The 23,477-nt window shown below is 36.2% G+C and overlaps 1 protein-coding gene across 3 annotated transcripts in view; it reads right to left on the bottom strand.

Annotated features, from left to right (window-relative positions):
* Nucleotides 1-23,477, bottom strand: part of LOC306873545 (rho GTPase-activating protein 10-like) — a 96,969-nt gene that overhangs the window by 21,912 nt on the left and 51,580 nt on the right. For all 3 annotated transcript variants that reach the window (XR_013784501.1, XM_079422906.1, XM_079422905.1), the window contains 15 exons: nucleotides 22,057-22,128; nucleotides 21,799-21,900; nucleotides 20,004-20,114; nucleotides 18,312-18,416; nucleotides 17,557-17,686; nucleotides 15,420-15,526; nucleotides 15,219-15,313; nucleotides 12,042-12,123; nucleotides 11,337-11,376; nucleotides 11,122-11,190; nucleotides 10,661-10,735; nucleotides 5,002-5,086; nucleotides 4,190-4,248; nucleotides 3,296-3,401; nucleotides 187-346 (listed from right to left, as the gene is read on the bottom strand). Coding sequence is in view for 2 of the 3 variants with exons in the window: in XM_079422906.1 (XP_079279032.1) it covers nucleotides 187-346; nucleotides 3,296-3,401; nucleotides 4,190-4,248; nucleotides 5,002-5,086; nucleotides 10,661-10,735; nucleotides 11,122-11,190; nucleotides 11,337-11,376; nucleotides 12,042-12,123; nucleotides 15,219-15,313; nucleotides 15,420-15,526; nucleotides 17,557-17,686; nucleotides 18,312-18,416; nucleotides 20,004-20,114; nucleotides 21,799-21,900; nucleotides 22,057-22,128 (1,398 nt within the window). In the remaining variant the exon portion in view is untranslated. The remainder of the gene's footprint in view (nucleotides 1-186; nucleotides 347-3,295; nucleotides 3,402-4,189; nucleotides 4,249-5,001; nucleotides 5,087-10,660; nucleotides 10,736-11,121; nucleotides 11,191-11,336; nucleotides 11,377-12,041; nucleotides 12,124-15,218; nucleotides 15,314-15,419; nucleotides 15,527-17,556; nucleotides 17,687-18,311; nucleotides 18,417-20,003; nucleotides 20,115-21,798; nucleotides 21,901-22,056; nucleotides 22,129-23,477) is intronic.

A 23,477-nucleotide genomic window follows, 5' to 3' on the forward strand; every position in this document is an offset into this window, starting at 1 on the left:
GAAGGACCTTGTAGAAAAGTTCAAAATCAAATAAACACATTTCACTCACATCTGCTTTCTATAATGTGATACTCTCTGAGGTGCTAGTGGTGTCTTTAAACCTCGTGACCTGCCAACCTAGAGAGTATTTTCGGCAGCTCACTAGGTTTTGAGATGTGGCCGGTCATCTCCAGTGAGAAGTCTTACCTTTTCATGCTGTTCTATGAGAATCTCCACCACAATGTTCTGGAACTTAAGGTCCATAATGGCTGCCACTGTTTCTTCCTGCGGCCTCATGAGCGTGGGACCAAACACTACGCCGAGGTTCGCCACTGTCATCAGGTTCTGTTTGCTGTTGGCAGCAACACTACACACAGAAAAAAGAAGTTATGATTAAATTACTTGAAAGATTGAAAAAAAGATTTACATTACTGCACATTATGTATTTTGATTAAAGACAGCAAGAACATTTTATTGCATTGTATTTGCATTTGATTGTGATATATATATATATATATATATATATATATATATATATATATATATATATATATATATATATATATATATATATATATATATATATATATATATATATATATATATATATATATATATATATATATATATATATAAAAACTTTCATTAAGGAGGAGAGGGTTGGCAGCATGTCAACAACTTGAAAACAACATATTTTTAAGTTTTAATTTAGCAATTTAAAGATCACAGGGGTGAAAATTAAAACCTGCATGCTGAATGACTCAGATTTACTTTTTTTTTCTTCAACCTTTTGGCTATCAGCCTCACAGATGGAGAATTTTTAGTCAGACTTCATTACTTATTATACCGTCAATGCAAGTCAATTTGTAAAATATCTAAAATAGTAACTTTACCGTCCTCTGGATGAAAACAATATTTAAAAAAAACAAAAAGTAATTCGTTCCTAGGTCATAATGAAATCAGCCTAGATTTAGTTTCTCCCTTTAGTTTCTTCATGTAGGCATATACAGGATGAATTACATTCAGCTCAAACAACTACACATTTTGAGTATAATCGAGTTTAAAAGTTTTAAGTCAGTAATTTATACTTTTATTCAGCAAGGACACAAGACATTGATTAAAAGAGACATTTTTAATGTAACAAAAGATTAACAATTAACAAATAAATACTGTTCTTTTGAACTTTCTGTTAATCAAAGGATACTGAAAAAAAATGCATCACAGTTTCCACAAAAATATTAAAGCAGCACAAATGTTTTCATCATTAGCTGGGTTTCCATCACCCTGTTTTAATGCAAATTTTGAAATATCGCATGAGAAACGAGTGATGGAAACGCCAAATTTCAAATAAAAATCCCTTAATTCGCAAAAAAGTTTTTACGCTCGATTGAGGTGGTTTTTGACTTGTGCGAAAAAGGGTTAATGTGAATAATGGGAGATGGAAATACATTTTGTGAATAAATTCCTCCAAGCGCATGTCATGTGACTTTGCGCTATGAGATGGGATAACTTGACTAGCATCGGACTGATCTCATTCACAGCATCTGAAATGTTATTATGGTTGTTCTGAAATGCCAGAGCAAAGTCTGTCATCAAAGTATTTCTGTATAACTGTCTTATAACGTTACATGACTGCGTTCACAAACAGCAGCATTCACCTCCGAAAGCAATGACAACATTTATTGTGTTTCGTCTGCTCACTGTGAGGCGCAAGTCATTTTTCATATATGAAAATGTATATATTCAGTAGCTTATACAAGTTTTCTATAGGCTATTTAGTGCCAGTTTACAAGGAAGTGACAATTTTATTCTCTTTGACTCGTTGGATGGAAACGGTGCTTGTTCGCAAATGTTTTATGCGATATTCCATAAAATGTGTTAAATTCGCAACTTTGGATGGAAGCCCGGCTACTGATAATAAGAACCGTTTCTTGAGCAGCAAATCAGTTTATTACAATGATTTCTTGTTAGAAGGATCATGTGACACTGAATACTGGATTAATGGCTGCTGAAAAAAAAAAACAGGCTTTGCCTCACAAAAAATGTATAACATTTTAAAATGTATAAAAATAGAAAATGATTATATCAAATTGTATTAATATGTCACAATATTACAGTTTTTTTTGTTTTACTTTATTTTTGGTCAAACAAATGATGCCTTGATGAACGTAAAAGACTTCTTTTAAAAACATTATAAAATCTTTCAAACTTTTCAACTGTACTATAAACCTAACAGCTTTGGTGTTACTATAATTCATAATCAAAATTCAATTCATCCTCTAAAAATGGCTATTAATGCCTATTTTGAGAAACAGGTGAAACTCGTTTGAAAATTGAGAAATGGGGGAAAAAAAGGCAGCATATTAACATTTTAGAGAGCTTGCTATTATGTAACTTTAATAACAAATTTTGGTCCGAACACTTTTGTTCCTCTTTCAGAACAACGCAAACAAACTACAGGTCTCAAAAAGTCAGATTACCACTTTTAAAGGGTGCACTTTGAAATAAATACACCACACACAGATAACAATTAATCACCTCTCTAATTCCAATTCAGAAAACATGGCAACATTAGGCTTTTTACTCTCCATCTCTGATGGGTATGCAACTGCGCCAACTCCTAAAGCATTTTGCGAGGGCTGGAGTGGATGGAAGAGGAATTTAGTGGCGGATAACCTGAATTTAATTTCCAATTGCACATCCCTGGCTGCCAGCAAATCCCACTCTATATTTTGAGGAGACGCGTCTGCCCAGTCACTGATTGCCGGAGGTTAGGGAGATTATGCGCTTATCTTCAATTTGCTTACATTCACATTATATAAAAAAGTGAGTCCTGAGGTAAAGCCTTGTAATGATAGCTAACATTATTTAGAAATCTCTAACCCGATCTAATCTCTAACAGAAAGCTGTTGCATAACTCTCTTCTCTAAGTGGGCAGTTGCTGGATGGAGAGGAGAGGAGAGGGGCAGGGCTTGTTTTCTCTAGAAAAAAGTGTCGATCTAGATAACAGCATGGAGGTTATGAAAGTCCATGTGGAGTTTTCTCTCTTCTTTCCAGAGTGTTGTCTGTCTGTTTGCTCTGTTGCTCAGCAACTGAGGTAGCCTACAGACGTTTCTAAGAGTGCTGCCTGTAGGAAGGTGTGTGTTTGTGCACTGACGGTAAGAATGGAATGAGGGAGAAAGTTGGAAATAATGATAGAAAATAGTGGCTGACGGCCGAGAGAAGTAAAAAGGTTGGAGAAACAAAACAGAGAATGTACACACATAAAAATTGTGTACACAGATAGAAAGATAGAGAAAAAACAGTTTCCACTCACTTGGCAAGATGCTTGGTAACCAGACTGAGCACTAATCTGTTCCTCTCTGGCAGTTTATGAACCAGGCAGTGAATGGCCTGAACTCTAGATTCTGGAGTAGCGCACTCTGTGTAGACAAAAAAAAAAAAGCCATGAAATGTGCAATGGCATGAGATGGCATGAAATATGCAATATTATTACCTATTAAACCTTCATGTGGATGTTTATGCTTAAATACTTTCAATTAGATTTATAGACAAATAGACAATTTGCTAGATTGTAAATTTATTAAAAGACATTTATTATTATATAATGAAGTACAGTATAAATACTAATTTTATTTAATACTTCATATTAAACTTAGTTGCCAAGGCAACATTTCTAATTTTTTAAACTTTTGTTCTAATATTTATAATTTATTTCATTTCAGCTTTATTTCAGTTAAGACAATTTTTAATAGATTTAGTTGACAATAACACAGGGTGTAATAGTATAGGCCGGTGAGGTGCAGTGGTTAAAGTCGAGGGCTGGTCAACCCCAGGCTGCTCCAGGAGAACTTGAATATAATACATTTCTGTACACGTGGCCCTCAGTAAAGCTAAAGAACTAATTAGTAAATCTTCTGCCTTTGTATATGTAGCATTAATAGGCTTGCCACTATTGACTTATAGCACCTCTCAGACCTATGACAACCTCCTCTAATACATCTCTGCTCATGTCATTTTTATAATTTGAAAGTCCTTCACTGAAATGTAATTCAGTGATACTTTCAGCAAGCATTAAACCCCACCTTAGGGTTTCACAAATCATAAGCAGTTCTCTCACCGACATGCACATATTCAAAGTTTATGGCATTTGTCAAGTAATTGATTGGGTATTGCTTGATTATTGTCTGAGCAAGGACAAAGACCTTACTTGCAGGGACGATGAACTCCTTATACAGCTCGTATGTCATTAGTGGCTCTGAAAGGCACCTTGAGAGAGAGGGAGAGATTTATCGGCTTTATTGGGCATTATTATATACACAACACTATGATTAATGTGACTGATCACTGCAAGAAATTAGATGAGCACACAAACACACATACACTGTGATAACCAAGTTCATCTGAAGGTACTTTCGCTCAGTTTTTGGCACATGTCCCAGCACTGTTAGCCCAAAATGAGCCCAGCACACCAATATCATTCATACTTATAGAGGAGTACAAGCTCAAAACACACATACACTCTGCTGCGTTACAAAAGCTGCCTTGTGCTAGTCTATTGTGACACATCAATTACAGAAATTAATTAAAAGCAATATTAATTAAATGAATAAAACGGCATACAATTATATTGTCACTGAAAAGAATGTCCCACTGTGAATCTGACAAATCATTAAAAAACTCATATTTCACATGAACTCATTTATTCTTGATACTTTTATTTGAGATTCAATTCAATTCATAAATGAAGAGGCCCATGCGTTTCCATGCGTTTCAAGGGTTTACACATGAATTTAGCTTTACATTGAAGTCTCTTTTGGAACAAGCAAATGGGTTAAGGATGAATGGGCATGATGTAATTCTGTCAAATTACAATTAGTGCAGGAAACATTTACACAAACACTCGTTCACACACACACACACACACACACACACACACACACACACACACACACACACACACACACACACACACAAACCATGTTGTTTATCAGAAACAGAATGCAGAAAGTTTAAACTCACCTCAGGTAAAGTTTTAAAGCACTGGTGATGGTTTTGACATCCCAGTCCTCACTGGCTGCTAAATCTATTTCACTGCTCTTCTCATCTACCGATCACAAAACAATAAAGAATTCAAGTTCAAATGATCTTTAAAAACTATAGCAAAAACTATAATGGTGGTATAAATAAATTTTGGGCCAGTTTTTTTTTTTTTTTGTCTCTTATGCTCAATAAGGCTGCATTTATTCAATCAAAATACAGTAAAAACACTAATATTGTGAAATATTGTTAAAATTGAAATTAACTGATTTCTATTTGAATATGCACTCACCTAAAGGATTATTAGGAACACCTGTTCAATTTCTCATTAATGCAATTATCTAATCAACCGATCACATGGCAGTTGCTTCAATGCATTTAGGGGTGTGGTCCTGGTCAAGACAATCTCCTGAACTCCAAACTGAATGTCAGAATGGGAAAGAAAGGTGATTTAAGCAATTTTGAGCGTGGCATGGTTGTTGGTGCCAGACGGGTATTTCACAATCTGCTCAGTTACTGGGATAATCCTCTGATGGCTACTTCCAGCAGGATAATGCACCATGTCACAAAGCTCGAATCATTTCAAATTGGTTTCTTGAACATGACAATGAGTTCACCGTACTAAAATGGCCCCCACAGTCACCAGATCTCAACCCAATAGAGCATCTTTGGGATGTGGTGGAACGGGAGCTTCGTGCCCTGGATGTGCATCCCACAAATCTCCATCACCTGCAAGATGCTATCCTATCAATATGGGCCAACATTTCTAAAGAATGCTTACAGCACCTTGTTGAATCAATGCCACGTAGAATTAAAGCAGTTCTGAAGGCGAAAGGGGGTCAAACACGGTATTAGTATGGTGTTCCTAATAATCCTTTAGGCGAGTGTATATTTACATGTAATCTTACTGATCCCAAACTTTTAAATGGTAGTGTATTTTGAAAGGGCTGGGACAACAGAAAATGGTATAATCCAAAAAAAAAAAAAAGCACAAAATGCATTTGAAAGGTGCAGAAATAAATGATAAACTCATGGTAAAACTTTTCCATGATGGTTATAATGTTGCCTTATTAGGGACCTGATTAGGACTTGAACATCCAAGACCAATGAGAAAGACAAAGAAAGCAAGATGGATAAAAATGTCTGAGGTCAGGGAGTGGACGATATGAAGGGCAGATATAATTTAGTTTTACCACTGCTCATGTAAATCTGGATCTGTAAATACTTCCCTGATGGACAAAGAGTACGCAAATATATAATGCGTAAAACAATCTGCTTTGAGTTTGTAACGCCGGGCTTTGACACTTTTGAAGAATTCAACCGAAGCACTGACAATCGCCTCTCTGTCTGGCTAGCTGTTACCATGGTAATGTCTGAGTGAGTTTTTATAGAACACAGTAGAAAATCAGAAAAGTCTAAGGTCACATATGTACATTCCGGAAATGTTGGGATGTTTTTTAAATTTGAATAAAATGAAAACTAAAAGACTTTCAAATGACATAAGCCTATATTTTATTCACAATAGAACATAGATAACATAACAAATGTTTAAACTGAGAAATTTTACACTTTTATCCACTATATGAGCTCATTTCAAATTTGATGCCTGCTACAGGTCTCAAAAGTTGGCACGGGGGCAACAAAGAGCTGAAAAAGCAAGAAATTTTGAAAAGATTCAGCTGGGAGAACATCTAGCAACTAATTAAGTTAATTGACATCAGGTCTGTAACATGATTTGCTATAAAAGGGATGTCTTAGGGAGGCAGACTCTCTCAGAAGTAAAGATGGGCGGAGGCTCTCCAATCTGTAAAAGAGTGCGTAAAAAGATTGTGGAATACTTTAAAAACAACGTACCTCAGCATCAAATTGCAAAGGCTTTGCAAATCTCATCATCTATAGTGCATAACATCATCAACAGATTCAGAGAAACTGGAGATATCTCTGTGCTTAAGGGACAAGGCAGAAGACCTTTGTTGGATACCCGTGGTCTTTGGGCACTCACACGACACTGCATCACTCATCGGCATGATTCTGTCATTGACATTACTAAATAGGCCCATGAATACTTCCAGAAACCACTGTCGGTTAACACAATCCACCGTGCCATCTGCAGATGCCAACTAAAGCTCTATCTTGCAAAAAGGAAGCCAGATGTGAACATGGTCCAGAACTGCCGTCGTGTCCTGTGGGCCAAGGCTCATTTAAAAAGGACTGTGACTTCAAGGTGGAAAAGTGTTCAATGGTCAGACGAGTCCAAATTTGACATTCTTGTTGGAAATTACTGACGCCACGTCCTCCGGGCTAAAGAGGAGGGAGACCTTCCAGCATGTCATCAGCTTTCAATTCAAAAGCCAGAATCTCTGATGGTATGGGGGTGCATAAGTGCATACGGTATGGCCAGCTTGCATGTTTTGGAAGGCACTATGAATGCTGAAAGGTATATACAGGTTTTAGAGCAACATATGCTCCCCTCCAGACGACGTCTATTTCAGGGAAGGCCTTGTATATTTCAGCAGGACAATGCAAAACCACATACTGCAGCTATTACAACAGCATGGCTTCGTAGCAGAAGAGCCTGGCTGCTGAATTGGCCTGCCTGCAGTCCAGATCTTTCACCTATGGAGAACATTTGGCACATCATTAAACGAAAAATAGGTAAAAGACGACCACGAACTCTTCAGCAGCTGGAAACCTATATCAGGCAAGAATGGGACCAAATTCCAACACCAAAACTCCAGAAACTCATAACCTCGATGCCCAGGCATCTTCAAACTGTTTTGAAAGAAGAGGAGGTAAACATGCCCCCGTCCCAACCAGGGGTGCAAACTTGTCAGGAGTGAAAAAGGTGACAAACTAAACCCCCCTACTACTATACATTAAACGGTATGCTTTACTTGTAGGTCGAACAGTTCTCAAATCGACTTCATGTCAAAGTAATAGTTTACTGATATGTGAGACAAATGTTAAGGTCGAGACTGAGGAGCATTTTTGCAAAGGGTAGCGAACTAATGTAGCGATAACGTAACTTACAATCTTCATAGCTATCGCAACAGCAGCCTCAAGCAAAACAAAACAAAACAAAACAAAAACAGCAGCCTCACGCGGTAATCACCATTTCGACTGGAACACCATAATTTACCGAAATATGCACAGTTGCCTGCAGCGTCTAAAAGTTAGGCTTCAGGAGTGAGATTGGTTGGATGAGGGAAAGAACATTAAGGTAAGCCAATCAGAGGCAGAGTAGGGCGGGTCCATTCCTTTGCCAACAGGGGAAAAAACGCAACAGGTGACGTGAGACAGATGACTCGCAGATACGACAACGACTATGACCCCATGGCTCATGTAATTTGAAATTCTTTTAGTTTTCATTTTATTTAAATTTAAAAAAAGTCCCAACATTTTCAGAATTCAGGTTGGACAAAATTTTCAACATTTAAGTCAATTCAAAGTCAAAATGAAAAACAAAGGCAGTTTGAACCGTTTTATGCTATTTTCATGCAAAGGCATGAAATTATTCCCTGTCTTAAACCTGAAGTCCAATAGTATTCAGCCACGTTGCTGAATTCAGCCTGCTCTAACCCGTTTTTAAACTCCCTGACAAACATGCCTATAATGACAATGGGACGCCATTATTTAATACTCCACTGAGAAACTGAAGTGTGTTTACATATTATAATAGAGTCCAATGTTGATGGCATGAATAGCAGAGAGGAAATTGCCAGATAAACTAACATTTCATCTTTCACTGTTCTGCTTTCTTTTAAAGAACTGATGCTCATTACCCTTACCTCAACCCCCAGACAGCTGGGAATACACATGTACACACACACACACTACTGTTAAAAAGTTTGGAGTCTGTACATTTTTTTATGTTTTTATGTTAAGAAATCTTTCAGAAGTCTGCCTTTGTTTGATCAAAAATACAGTAAAAACAGTAATGCAGTGAAATACTGCAATTTCAAATAACTGTTACCTATCTGAATCCATTCAATGTAATTTATTCCTGTGATGGCAAACCTGTATATTCATCAGCCCTTACTCCAGTCTTCAGTGTCACATGATCCTTCAGAAATCATTCTAATATGCCGATTTGATGCACAAGAAACATTTCCTCTTATTAATGTAATTAATATTTTTTGGAAACTTTCTTTTATGAATTTGGGGTTAAACAAAAACAGTAATTATTTTTCTATAATGTCCATCGTTAATATGGGATGTTAAACTTGTTAAAAATGAAAACAAATATAGCAGAATTTTTATTGTTTCCCTTCTCAAGTTCCTGAGGCTAAGCAAATACTTTTTACTTAACTTCCTCTGTCTAAAGTTACATTCTATATTCTTACTACTGGTAAGCAATAGAGTGGTTAGACCACTCTAAATAAAGGCTAAATGAAATGTGACACTTATTATATAATGGCTCTGTGTGATTATTCTTATTTGATTGTGATTATTTTAATTAAATGAGAAATTATTATAAGCCTGATCATGTTCTGCAAATGTTGTTAATAAGTGATAAATGGCAACAATTGCATGGCCTCACATGATTTATTACTTAATTAAAATGATATGCTAACTACCCGAGTTCTCAACCTGTGTCCCTGTGAGCACAATAGGTCCTCAAAAGTTGAGAGCACATCACAGCTCCAATACAGACATCTTATTAGCACTCTGTGGTTTCATCTTAACACTCATTTTGCATTCTACTGACATCTCAATACAACATAATGCATGCTCATCCTCCTGAGTCACTTTGGTGAGAAAAAGTCTGTCAAGAAAACAAACAGCTTTTAACTTAGTAATATGATTATATCGCTATAGCACTGATTATCTGGAAATTATCATATGGAATTTTGTTTGGTCATTCCACTCTGATCTGATCTGTTCTTACAATTCTTAACGTAATACATGTATAGACTTTAAATAAAGAGAATGCCTGGATATAATCCAACAACTGCAGAGCCTATGAATGAGTGCTCTGAATTTGAAAATGAGATGGATAGTTGGTTGTGCTCTGGATATTTGGCAGGTTTTAAGTTCATGAGCCAACTACAAGGGCTCAGGCTGTTCTCAGATGAGGACAGTGGATCCGTATAGAGTGTTAATGGCTATTAGACTCTAGAGTGGCTGAGTTCATGTAGCAGCAGGGGCTCAGGCAGCCGGCCGACTCAACACAGCGTTTAGCATTCAGAGCAGAGTGATACCAGCTCATGCTACGACTGCAGGAGAGCAAGCGAAATAGAGAAAGAAAGAAAGAAAGAAAGAAAGAAAGAAAGAAAGAAAGAAAGAAAGAAAGAACTGAGTATGGCACAGGATAACAGAGCATGAGATGGTGATCAGTGTGTGTTGGGTTTTTGGGAGAGGCGAGCGAGAGAGAGAGAGAGAGAGAGAGAGAGAGAGAGAGAGAGAGAGAGAGAGAGAGAGAGAGAGAGCGGAAATCTGATTGCCTGCCTGCAGTAATGGAGTCAGGTGTCACCAAAAGGACAGGACAAAAGGACGTACAGACAGACACCAGACAAGATGAATGTCTGAATGCCAATGAGACTCAACCGGACACTGGCTCTAGATACGATTAAAGGGCTTAAAAGTAAATCACCTAAAACTGAGGAACATTTACAGAGCAATCAAATAAGGCTGAGCTTACCAATCATTAAACTGAGAAGCTTCTGTACTTTTGAACTGACCCCGACAACTCTGTACAGACCTTGATCAGTAATACCTGTGAAAATAAAAACATGTTTTGTAATAGCAGTTAGGTACTCCATTTACATCCCAGCTGATCTGGGAAACTAAACACAAGCACACTAAGCTTCTCCTGTATTATCCTGAACAAAGCACAACAGGTTGTTGGTGTGGGCTGAGAAAAACTGCTAGATCATTCTGCCCTCTAGTGTTCAGAAGGTGTTACTGTACTGTGTGAACTATTGAAGTTTGAGCAGAAGATGTTTGACTTTTTTTTTTTTACAATATATTGTATAAAAAAATAATTTTTTTTACAATATATTGTGCAGGATTAATATTTGACAATATTAATCCTGCCTGAAACATTTTGTACTTCTTTATTTTGTATATGACTTTTTCGTATATTAAAACATGTAGAGGTACCTCTGGTTTCAATGGCATTTATTGAATTTTTCACAAAGCTTATTCCCACGTCATCCAACAGGGCATCAACTATGGAAATACACAAATATAATAAATATCATCACAATTTATGTACCAGAAATAAATGCAAACATACAAGTAATAACATGTTTTATGAATAGGCACTACAACTGAAGGCAAACTTGAAGCTCTGATATTAATTTGAGTTCACTCACTTCCTCTTTCACGTGAATGTGTCCGGTTGAGATACTGCATCTGTGTGAGAGATAAACATCAGAAAACACAAACCAGACCAGCATAAAACACACTACACCAAACTGAACAGAATTTATATACCAAACAAGACACCATAAATGATCATTAAAACACTTTGAAGTATACACACTAATGTTCAAATGTTTGAAGTTGGTAAGGTTTTTGCTCATCAAAAAGATATTGACATTGTGAAATATTATTACAATTTTAAAGTAAATGTTTTCTATTTGAATATATTTTAAAGTGTAATTTATTCCTATCAAGGAAAAGCTGAATTTAGCAGCATTACTCCAGTATTCATTGTCACATGATCCTTCAGAAATCATTCTAATTAACTGCTTTGGTGCTCAGTAATAGTAATCATTACAATAATAATGATAATAATGAGTTTAAATGTTTGATAAAAAAAAAATATATATATTTGAAATAAAAGTCTTTTGAAACTATGTAAACGTTTTTACTGTCACTTTTGATTATTTTTAATGCTTGCTGAATAAAAGGATTCATTTCTTCTTAATGACTTAGACCACAAACTTTTGAACAGTAGTATAGCTCTAATATGTAATAAAAGCTATCTTTCCAAAAGTTAACCAGGTTGTGTCAACTGAGAATCAGAGAATTGTTTTAATTGAGCGGTTGGAAGCTGAAATGAAGGATTGACGCACCGGCTCCTTTCCTCCCATCGCATGCATCCAGAATCTGTGGTCATCTTCTGAGAGTGCCTGGACTGTCAGTACTGTGATCGGTCTAGAAAACAAACAACCACACAACATGCAAAATAAAACTCAACTCATTTACTTTTTTATAGTATGATTTGTGTTTGAACATCTATGTAATTGTTTTATCAATATGTAATGACAGTGAAGCATCTTTCCATTTCCTGTTTCTATTATGAATGAACGAATGAAAGAATGATGCATTTATATAGCGCTTTATTGTGTATTGCTGTACACCCAAAGCACTTTACAATCATGTGGGGGGGGGGGTCTCTCCTCATCCACCACCAGTTGGACTTTTTTAAGGTTATGCCTCTGCATCAGACAGAGTTGTTTTGTGGGCACATGATTTGAGGTGTATGAGTTAATAAAGGGAATCTCCATATAATAAAGGGTGTCTCCAACAGGAGTAATGTACACATGCATACATACAACTGCATAATGTACCTCTTGGGTGCCTATTAACTGTTTAATCAATTCCAAACAGCTAAAATCACTTCCCAGCCTCATTTTCACTTGGAAATGCATTAGATTTTGGAAGTCAAATTCATATTCACATTGAGATTGATTCATCTCCTAATTTGGAAACATTCTGATGTGCCATTGAAAAGATTCCAAGCAGCCTCAAGATGAACATGATTAACATTCATCATAACACTCTGCCCAGGTCAGCTTTGGCTTTGATTAATGAGGGTTCTTAGTGTATCCTGGATGATCAAAATATTTAGATTTTCCTTACTCTCTGACGTATGAGATTCAGCACCAATGAATCTCATTTGTCTCACACTCTCATGTTAAACCCAGTATTTTCAGAGAGATTTACAGTTCTAGTGTTTTTCATCATCTAAAGTAAAAATTTTAACTCATAACAATTATAAATTATGTGCGATTTGCTTCCTATTTTAAGCAAAAATCCACTTGAAGAATATCAGTTTACAGGTGAGTCAGAGCAAGTGACTAAAAGGTGACTTTTTTTACTTATGTGGTATTCCAGCCATTTTGAATGGAGATTATTTTCACGAAACACTAGTTATCATTAGGGGTCAACCGATATGTGTTTTTCAGGGCCGATGCCGATACCGATTATTACAGACCAAATAGACCGATTACCGATATTTTGAACCAATATATATGTCTGGTGTAAACATTTTAATTAATGCCAAAATTAAGAATAACAAGGGCTTTGACAAAAACTGCCTTCCCTAGTGTTGGTTGCACTTCTTACTCGTCTTCCTCCATGCATCCATCTACAATAAGGGTAATATAAAGAGAGAATTAAAAGTGGGGCCACTGTATGCTTCATGATTAAGCCTATGAATACTAAATACTAAAGCTAAACAGCTTGGGGATACGTAAGTATTTGGCTTCAATAATTTACATGTTAGAAATGTGTGTGTGTAATAGCATAACCTCTCATAATTCTTCATGAATTATTTTCTGGTGACTAAATCATAACCAACAAGAGGGGACTATTAAATTCATCATCTAATGCACATCAATTGATTAACTTAAAAAGCGCAATGCATATAAAAGTGTAAATAATTTAATTGTCTTCATAGCTCCAATGTAGAAGTTGCAAAGAAGACCGCAACTATTTTAATGAAACTATAACACTAATAGCCTGTTATAGGCACACTTGGTTCAATAGCCTATTGAAATGTCACAATTTCTGTCATCCTAATCTTGGCCTATGTGACAGTAATTTCTATTAGTTTTAATTTACAGTGCAGTGCAAATGAAGGCATAAAACAATTTAATTTATCTTTTAATCAAATATTTTTTGGCAAACAAATGGGTTTACTATTAAAATTAAATCATGGAAGAAATAGCGTATTGTGTGATTATTCTTTTAAACAAAAGTTGTAATAATTGTAATAGTATTAGTAGATAAACCGAACGTTTATTTTGACGGGTTGCCATGAGGTCCTCTTAAGTTTCTCTAGCCTATTTATGATATGACAATTGTTTTACTCAAACGAAACAGTCAAATGGTCATGAAGTAACTCTCAGAGCAGTTCTGGGGATGTTGTTCATGCATTTATGTCTTCATTTAGTGAGACGGCAGATACGGAAAACACCACGAGCGTCGCGCACTTCAGTGTGTGTGTGTGTGTATGTGTCAAAACAGGCACGTCTGTGCCATTCACATATAAAGAGACACGCAGTCGCAGAACATGCAGAATTCATATTTAAATAGTCTTTTTGCGGCTTAATGTTTACAGATTTCCATTTATATGACTGGATTCCCCCCGCGATTCCCCCTGCGTTTTCCCCATCGCAGAAACCATAAATAGATAATATTGCGGTGTTTTGCAACTTCAGTGTAGTGGATTGTAATTTATTGCAACTTGAGCAACTTCTGCTGCTGCCTTTGAGAGACAACTGATGCGTGATCACTGAAGCAGCTCCAGTTAGCAAGCGCTTTCAGTGTGAGAGTGCCTTTAGTCTTCCACGTTGATTGGTCGGACTCCTGACTCTCAACAAATCAGATGCACGGTGGGCGGAGACTGCTCTAGACCACAGAGTGGTGAGTTCCGACAGGCTGCATCAGAGCCAAATAGCGTGTTTCAAAATCAAATAATTTTATCGGCACATCGGTTTTGAAAATTACAGATAATCATAAAAATGCTTAATATCGGCACCGATAATCGGTCGACCACTAGTTATGTCATCATATTGGACTAAATCTTACTGACTCTATGATGTTTCCAGCCAATGACAGGAAAAAAAAAGAAGCTTAAAATTGTCTCACCATGCTTTATTATTACCAAATATTGGATGTAGTCTTTTTTATCATCAACTTGATTTCTTTCAATTAGCACAGGTTTTGAATTTCTTTTTGGCTGACTGATTGTAGGCCTCATTGATCTGAGCTAATGCATCTCAGACAAAAATATTAAATCCAAGAATTTAGTGATAATATAACATAATAAGTAATTCATAAGAAATTTTTGAAAGGTCGGTCATTTTTGACTGGGAACACCAAATTAGGAAAAGGATTGTAAGCACAGAAGAAGGGTACTTTGTGCGCTAACCATCTTTAATTAAATGACCTGATTTCTTGTGAATCAGAAATGCATCATTACATTCATTCACAGTTACCATAGGGGTGCAGGTCCAACATACCGATCTGTGATCTCTATGTCTAGGCAGAACCTCCTGTCAAGAGTGTCTGTGGTTTTGCGGACACAAGACTTGATTGTAACAGACTCTGTCTCTCCCTGAATGGATACAGAACATTCTGTGAACAGCAGATCAGCTACACAATTATATCTTATGAACCATGCCATTATCATGACTAATGAGTCAAGTGTGATGATCATTTACAAGCTTCCCGCCCGATCTCTGGTCAAATGTCTTCATGTGTAGAATTTTCTGTTCTTTGACAAATGTGCAATAGCGTTTCACCCAGCTGGATCCGAAAGGAGGAGGTCCTGTGGAAACAGCAATAACTATGAGCAATATAGCCAGCGGAGCACAGGACATATGACATGACAGTCAGTAAAAGATAATAGGAACCCCAGCAGGGCTCCAGACAAAAAAAAAAATCGAGTAAGGAGCCATTGGCTCCTATAAAAGAAAAACTTAGGCGCCAAATTATTTTTTTAGGTGCCACAGAATAAAAGTGGTTTATTTTATTATTATCATTTTATTTTTCCCCCTATTTTAACATTTCAATCATTTTGTCATGTGTTTATGTCTTATCTTTTCTAGGCTTTATCAGCATTTTAATCCATCTTGTAGATGATCAGGTCGACCGGGGGACTAAGGTTCACTTAAAGTGTGAATTAAATGTCTTTTACAACTTGAAATATACAGTCACAAAGAATTGTTCGTTACACAGAGTCTGTACCAATATCATGGACCATAAGCATCACTTGGCAACTGAGTGCAGCGCATCCTATAAATGTTGTCACGTCTTTCACACATTCAGTCTGTTTTTCTTCATTAGTAAAATGCAATTTTATAGGAGGAGTTGAATCATGTACAACAGAATAAGTAAAAATATTAATATGCAACAGCGCATAAATATAGCAAAACACTCCTCTTTATAGTTATTTTTCTAGCTGACTGATGAGTTTATGGACACTGAGTGGTTATTCTGAGGTAAATGTATTACAATGCAATGTTTACAAGCTTTATACATTTCCTCAGTTTGAAACACTGAATGAGCTTTTACATAAAACATTTCAGTAAGTTGTACTATAGGCTTTCTTATTGCCTATGTTTTGATCATGTTCATTTCATACTATAGTAGTAAATCGAAATATATAATGGGTTCACTTGCTGCTTTAACTGAGGTGCTAAAGAGATCGCGCCTGAGCATTAATTGCGATACTCTACGCTCGCGCGATCCGGACGCATACACGGACCGTGTGGACGCGGGGTACTGGTGTTTATATTACCGAAAGTGTGCGCTTGTGGTCCGCATTAAAGAGCACCCAAACCGCATCATTTGAATTTCGTAGCATTTTAAAGCTGATACTTTGTTTATTAAAAAGTAAGACAGCACAAAGCTTTTTGCGATTACTGGATGGCAAGTGCGCTTCAAATAACAGGAAGTCCATGCATTAACAGAACACAGCATATATATATATTGCCAGTATCCACAGAGCTTACAGCTTTTACCTGTTGAAGTTTGTTCAAGTTGTGCACGAAATAGACACAGCTTTTCTGCACTTGCACTTTGGGGCTGTTTACACCTGGTCACTTCATGCATTTTTTCCTGATCGGATAGCTATCTGATCCTGAAAAGACCAGGTGTAAATGCCGTCCGAAACGCATTCGAGACGGATATAAATCCAATCGCTCGAACCACTTCAGGAGGTGGTCTGGGCGAAACTGGACAAGTGTAAATGCATCTGGTTGTTGAAACCACATATGGTAATTTTACTCCTCCCATAATATTAAAATAATAGACGTGTGAGAGCGTTTTATAGGCTATATGGCATGTTATAGTCAGATATGACAGCGCAATGCAACAAGCATCACCGCGGATGAGTAGTGGAGTATTTCTTCAGCAAGCGATGCGCAAACTGAATGAACCTGAAAGTAAGTCGCAGACGCTCAACACACAATGTTCTTCATTAAAAGTAGCGAGACTAGCCTATCTTTCCAGTGCTGATGCCGCGCGCTCTCTTGTTGCGGTCCCTGATATTGAAATTAGCTGATAATTAATAAAATTATCCATTGCTTTCATTGACGTGAACTCCGTTATATTTGCATATGAAGCGGGAATTGAAGAACGGATTTATATCCGTTTTGCGAAGACACATTTATGTGGCCAAGTGTAAATGGTGAAACGTTTTAACAAATCATATAGATATCCGATCAGAGAAAATGCATGAAGTGACCAGGTGTAAACAGGGCCTTTCAGGTCTCTCTCACTGCGTTCAGCAGACTGTGTGCGGCAGAGAGTTTGGAGCCCTGCCCAGTGTTACATCATAAAATTGATCTTGCGTACGTTTCTCCTGTACGTAAAGATAGCCCTCACTGCTGATAGGGCTGGTCTGTCTGTATTCCTGTGGCGACTCTTTGATTCTCTTCATTAACTCGTACACCTCAGAGCGTGTGCCCTCAAAACGACTCCGTGTCTGAAAGCAGAGGCACAAACATAAAATAATAACAAAATCAACTATGACGTTCTACAGATTCTGTGAGGGCCTGGAAACTGGGAATGAGCAACTTCCCAGTGTATTCTAAAGACCCCATCTTTGTGCTAATCTATGACCTATGTTTTCAAGCTATACATCCTCAGAACTCTGACCCTGACCATCACAACTGATTTATAACTGATTAAAAACAAAACACCAATGGGGAAAGTGACGTGGTCCAATCATATAGGACAGGAGAAGGAAGTCGGCTCTCAAACTTCCGACTTCAAAGTTAAACAATGGAAGGTCAATGCAAACAAAGGCCTTTAAGTTTCCCTTGGAAGCCTTGGTCCTCTCAAAGAGCTGCTGTATCCTGTCTCAGTAACTATTTTTCCATGTCACTCTGCAAGCTAATAGTGTTAACCAGAAGAAGACTGATGAATCTTGGAGAATCACTGTAAAAATGTGTCTATAGCTGTTTAACGTACAAACAAGTATTAGATAGTTGTTGGATGTATGCACTGAAAAATGTTGAAATAAAATGGAATACATATTACATAAATCATTTAAAAATAGATATAAAGTTTTGTTTTAAAGTCAAAAACATTATTACATTTTTACTTACATTTTGAATATTGATTTGAAGGGCCTTTTTATAATGGTCAAAGTCTGTGGCCAACTCATATCCCTGATGATAGAAAGTAAATACAGTCTGAAAGAACGCCAGCATCTGTACGAGAGAGAGAGGGAAGAAGGGAATTAGAGAAATTAAAAAAATGACAACTCATTATATCATCCAGGACAAAAATTCTCGAGTTTATATAATACGTTTTAATGTCTAAATCCCTATGCGATATCCAATTCCATCTCCAAGCAAACAACAGAGTTTCAAGTAGAAAGACATACAGGTGTACATAAATTGGAAAAAGTGAATGTAAATATCAGGTAAATATTTGCTTAAGATTTTATATAAAGGATACTAATTTGCTTATACAATCTATCAAATTGTGTGTGCACAAAGTGAGTGAATTAGTAAGAATACTTGTTCCACTTGTAAATGGCTAATGGTAATATTTTACTTCATTTAATAATTTGATATAAAGGTAGGCTGCACTGCAGTTCAAAAGATTGAAATTAATACTATTATTCAGCAAGGACACTGATTAAAAGTGACAGTAATGACTTTCACATTTAAAAAGTTTAGGTGACACTTTACTTAAAGCCTTTAAGTATAATGCATTATAAAGGTATTGATAATGTACATTCATTGTAATGCATAACATATTTTCATAAATTATTGTAAACAAATTTAAAATGCATCATAATATTTGTAGATTTGTTTTTTATTTGTTTTAACGCATTATACTTTTTTAAAGGTGGAACAACGGATATTATAAATATTAGAATGTATTAGAATTGCAGTTACAATTATTCACAAGATCATACAATGCATTATAGGGTGCATTACAAGGCATAATTAATGCATTAAAACTATTTTTTATAATGCATTATATATAAAGGCTTTAAATAAAGTGTTACCAAAGTTTCTATTTCATACAAATGTTGTTCTAATATTTATCAAATAATCCTAAAAAAAGATAATAATAATGGTTTCCTCAAAAATACTAAGCAACACAACTGTTTTCAACATTGATAATGATAAAAAATGTTTCTTGAGCAACAAATCAGCATATTAGAATGACTTCATAAGAATCATGTGACACTGAAGACTGGAGGAATGGCTGTTGAAAATTCAGCTTTGCTCTCACAATAATATTACTGTAAATTCATAGGAGCAAAGACGACTTTCACAGATTTTGAAAAAAAAATAAAAAATCTTACCAACCCCAAACTTTTAAATGGTACTGTATATATGGTTACGGTTGACAATAATAATAATATTATTTAACTTATCTGTATGTACATAGTGTCCAGTTGTCATTTTATAAAGTAAAGAAATTCTTATTTTTAAATCAGTTTTGCATATTTGCCTACAACATGCCAAAGAGATAGTATTATTTCATTCCAAACATAGCCCTTATTTTTGCTATTCTGTTTGGTGCTGCCAGTGGTGCAGAAATTACACACAACAATATAGCAATACTTATGAAACAGTGTATCTGTATAAACAGAAATGTATATTTTTAACATTTATTCTGTTGGTGCTGCATTGAGTGAATTTCTGTAAATGTGTTTCCTTTCTTTTTTTGTGATAAGTGAGAGCATATCAGATGCCGTCGACAGGCAAACAAAACAGCAAACAATGTTGAAATGAATCAAGATGAATGACAATCTGGACAAAAGGTCATGCACTCACAGGCTCAACACACTCAAACTTCTTCCTCTCCTGTATCTCCTGCAGCTTGCAAACATACTCCAGAGACGACTCCTGAAAGTGCTGCCTTATCGCTTCCACCGACATGTCTGCCTGAAAGACAGACAGCATGAATAAAGTACTGTAACACTTGAGAAAACAGGGAGAGAAATCATCACATAAAAAATTAAAAGTGACTGGGTTGAGAAATGGGTTTTTCAAAAAGCTGTCTGTATTTTTCTGCAAAATTACCTGACCGTGTGTTGCCTGTCTTTACAACACAGAGCGCCTTATTCTGTAAATTGAATATTTGTAAACCAAAGAAACAACTTGGATGATGTAATTGTGTAAATGTTTGTCTGAATGTAAACAGTACTAAACATTAACTATTGTAAAATAGTTATTAGGTGTGCAAACACAGTTAAATGCAGTGTATCACACCGACATCTCTTAGCAACATTCCTTGGCGATCTCCATCATAAAATCTCAAAGCTTAATAAAAAAAAAAAAGAAATAATTGAATTTAAATTAGAGGTGTCAAAATTAGCGCGTTAATGCAGGCAGGCGATTTTTTTTTTTTCAGTTTAACGCGTTAACATTTTTTAAAGCAATTAACGCAGGGGCGGAGCTAGGTTTGGCCACCCCACTCACAACTGCTGTTTCTGTCACGTTTTCTCTTGACAAGAAATGCATTTATTCAGTCGCAGAATGTCTTTAAGACCCCATCAAATGGGAGACATTTCAGACGCGCGCTCCACTTCACGTCAGCGACAGGCGCTAGTCAAGCGAGCGTGGAAACGGTACTGTGCTCGCAGCGCGTGCTCAATTGCATGCACAAAGGTGCCGGCACGCACTGTAGCCTGTATCATTTCATATCAAAGCACGAAATAAACTACGTGCATGCAATGTCGTGATCAGTTAAGTCATGACGTTACCAAAAAGGCGATTAAAGCTGCCTTAAAACTGTGCGTGCATGTAATATATTTTATATGAGTCACATTTAAGAACGTGTCTCTGAAATGGTTTTCAAAACTGCCCTTGAGCCGCCCAGCACTGTCTCCCTCATCTAACACACCTGATTCAACTCGTCAGCTCATTAATAAACACTTTATGGCCTGAAGTGTGTCAGAAATGGTAAAAAGAGTTGAGAGAAAAAAAAAAGAAAAATCCATCGATTCACTCGGAGCAGAATCGATTATATTATAACATTTCTGTTCCTGTGTTCCTCTGTATTATTATTACCATTCCGAAACCGGTTCGAGTAGAAAAAATATGTTCGTTTCCATTTTCATTACTTGAACCGGTTCACAGCCCTGATAACAGTACAATTAAAATTACATAAAAAATACAATTAAATAAAAAAATAAAATAAACAGCCCTAAAGGTATCTGGCTGCTGTGACATGTGAACATGGCCCAAGAGTCTTATAAATTGGCGAATAACTGAGCAGTGATCAATCTTGATTCAGTGATGTGAGGGGAACATAACCTTCTATGGCATGTTCCCCTCACATCACTGAATCAAGATTTAACCAGGATAATACACTGCACTCCCAGGCTTAGAGAGGACTTGTCTGGCTTCGTAAATATGGTAGAACTAACGACAGATTTTAATTACTGAAAGCAAAAAAAGCACTGCAACAAAAGCAAAAGTTCCTACATTAATAACTGCAATAAACAGTACTGTAAAGAATACAGCAAACCACTGACCTTAACATATAAATCTTTTTTATTCTTTCTCTGAGAAACAGAAGGAAATTACCATTTCTTGTGTGTAGGAAGAATGAAATGTGAAGTACCTCTAGTAATTGTGGCTCTTTCTTCTTCGCTGACATGTTCAAAAGTTTCTCTAATGAGCTGTAGTATTTCTCTGTTTCCTTCTCGTACCTCTTCCTCTCTGCCTAAAGATAGCACGAAAGCATATGAAATGGAGGAACTTACTGTATTTAAATACATGGAATGAGAAGCAAGTTTGGTTTCAATAAATGTACAGTTTTCCATCTGTTAAATGCAAAGATTCTAAATGTGAGAGATGACGGCAATAGTTATGCTTTTACCTTTGCTGAGCCGAGATGCTCTTTCCGAAACTTTTCTAAAGGCTTCATCAGTGTCTCTGTGATGTTTCTCATCTGTGAAAAGAAAATTAATTGACCATTTCATTTATTTTTAGCAAACAATAGCAGTAAAAGGATGATTTTCTTTAATCACAAACGCATTCTGGGTTTAAATTTATATGCCAATAAATGTCACTATTTCATCACCTGAGGCAAAACGGTTCATTAGCCATCTGAAAAAAACGGTTCAAAAGACATTTTTTTTTTCTGAAAACAAGTATTCCCTAGAAATTAATAAGCCAACACAGAAATGCAGGACATTTTTTTTTTTTTTTATTGCCACAAAAAAGGTTTTGTATACCCCGAGAAACTGACAAAATAATTTATTATACAACAGTCTGACTCAAACAACCCACTGCTAAAACCACTGCCCTTGACCCAAACACACACAAATTATTTATCATATATTATTTACATCACCAGTTTTGCATTTACCTACAAAAGTTTACTTGGGTTAACACAAAACATTTGTGAGAGATTTCAAAACAAAAGTTTTGTGAGTGAATGCAAAGTTTCCCAGGGAAATGTAAAAATGTTATGAGCAAATGCAACCGCATTGAAATCCTTGCAGGGGCTTTGTAGAATAGTATGAATGCAGCTCTGCACAGTTCGGTTATGTTGTTTTCTAAGTAAAAGATTTTACTTTTGAAGTAAATGAACAAGACTCTTGAAGATCAGGAACATGTTTCCAAATCCGAAGCAATAAACAACATTCTTTGAGAATTCAAAGAAAGCTATCATTTTCTAAAGCCCATATTTTAACAAGAAGGCTTTCACAATGTTTATTATTATATAAAAACATATATCTTTATAAATGAGGAAATGAAATAACAAAAGAAAGCCATTGCATGAGTGTTAGTACTCAGAATGAGCACCACTGCTCTACGATTACCCCGTCTTTCTGACCCTGTCAGGGCCTGTAGGCTCCACCTCTTCCATGCATGCCTACAGTGTGCCGAGGGGCTGCAACATCATTGGCCTGCTTCAGTGTTATGAATGGGTGGGGCTCAAATCTGAGCTCAAAACAACTGTCGGCTGTTGCACTTTGAGTCATGGGCAGGCCCTTCGGCTCTCTAATGCTGCATACTAAATAAATACTAACATGACCTACATGCAACATGAGCCCTTCATACCTTGATGACTAACCATGCATTAGTCTAACAGTCCTCTCATACCTTAAGAATGCAAAAATAAGGTGAAGGGATCTGTTACAGTAATAGGTAAAAGCGATTTTTTTAATGCCTTTGTTTTTTTTTTTTAAGGAATCAAACAATTTTTTTGTTTTTACACATTTTACACTGTAAAAGCAACTTGTAAATGAACTACAGATAAAATGCCTATTAGTCTTTGAAATATAAAGAACT

This window comes from Barbus barbus (assembly GCF_936440315.1).
Source record: "Barbus barbus genome assembly, chromosome: 8".
Lineage (NCBI taxonomy): Eukaryota > Metazoa > Chordata > Actinopteri > Cypriniformes > Cyprinidae > Barbus > Barbus barbus.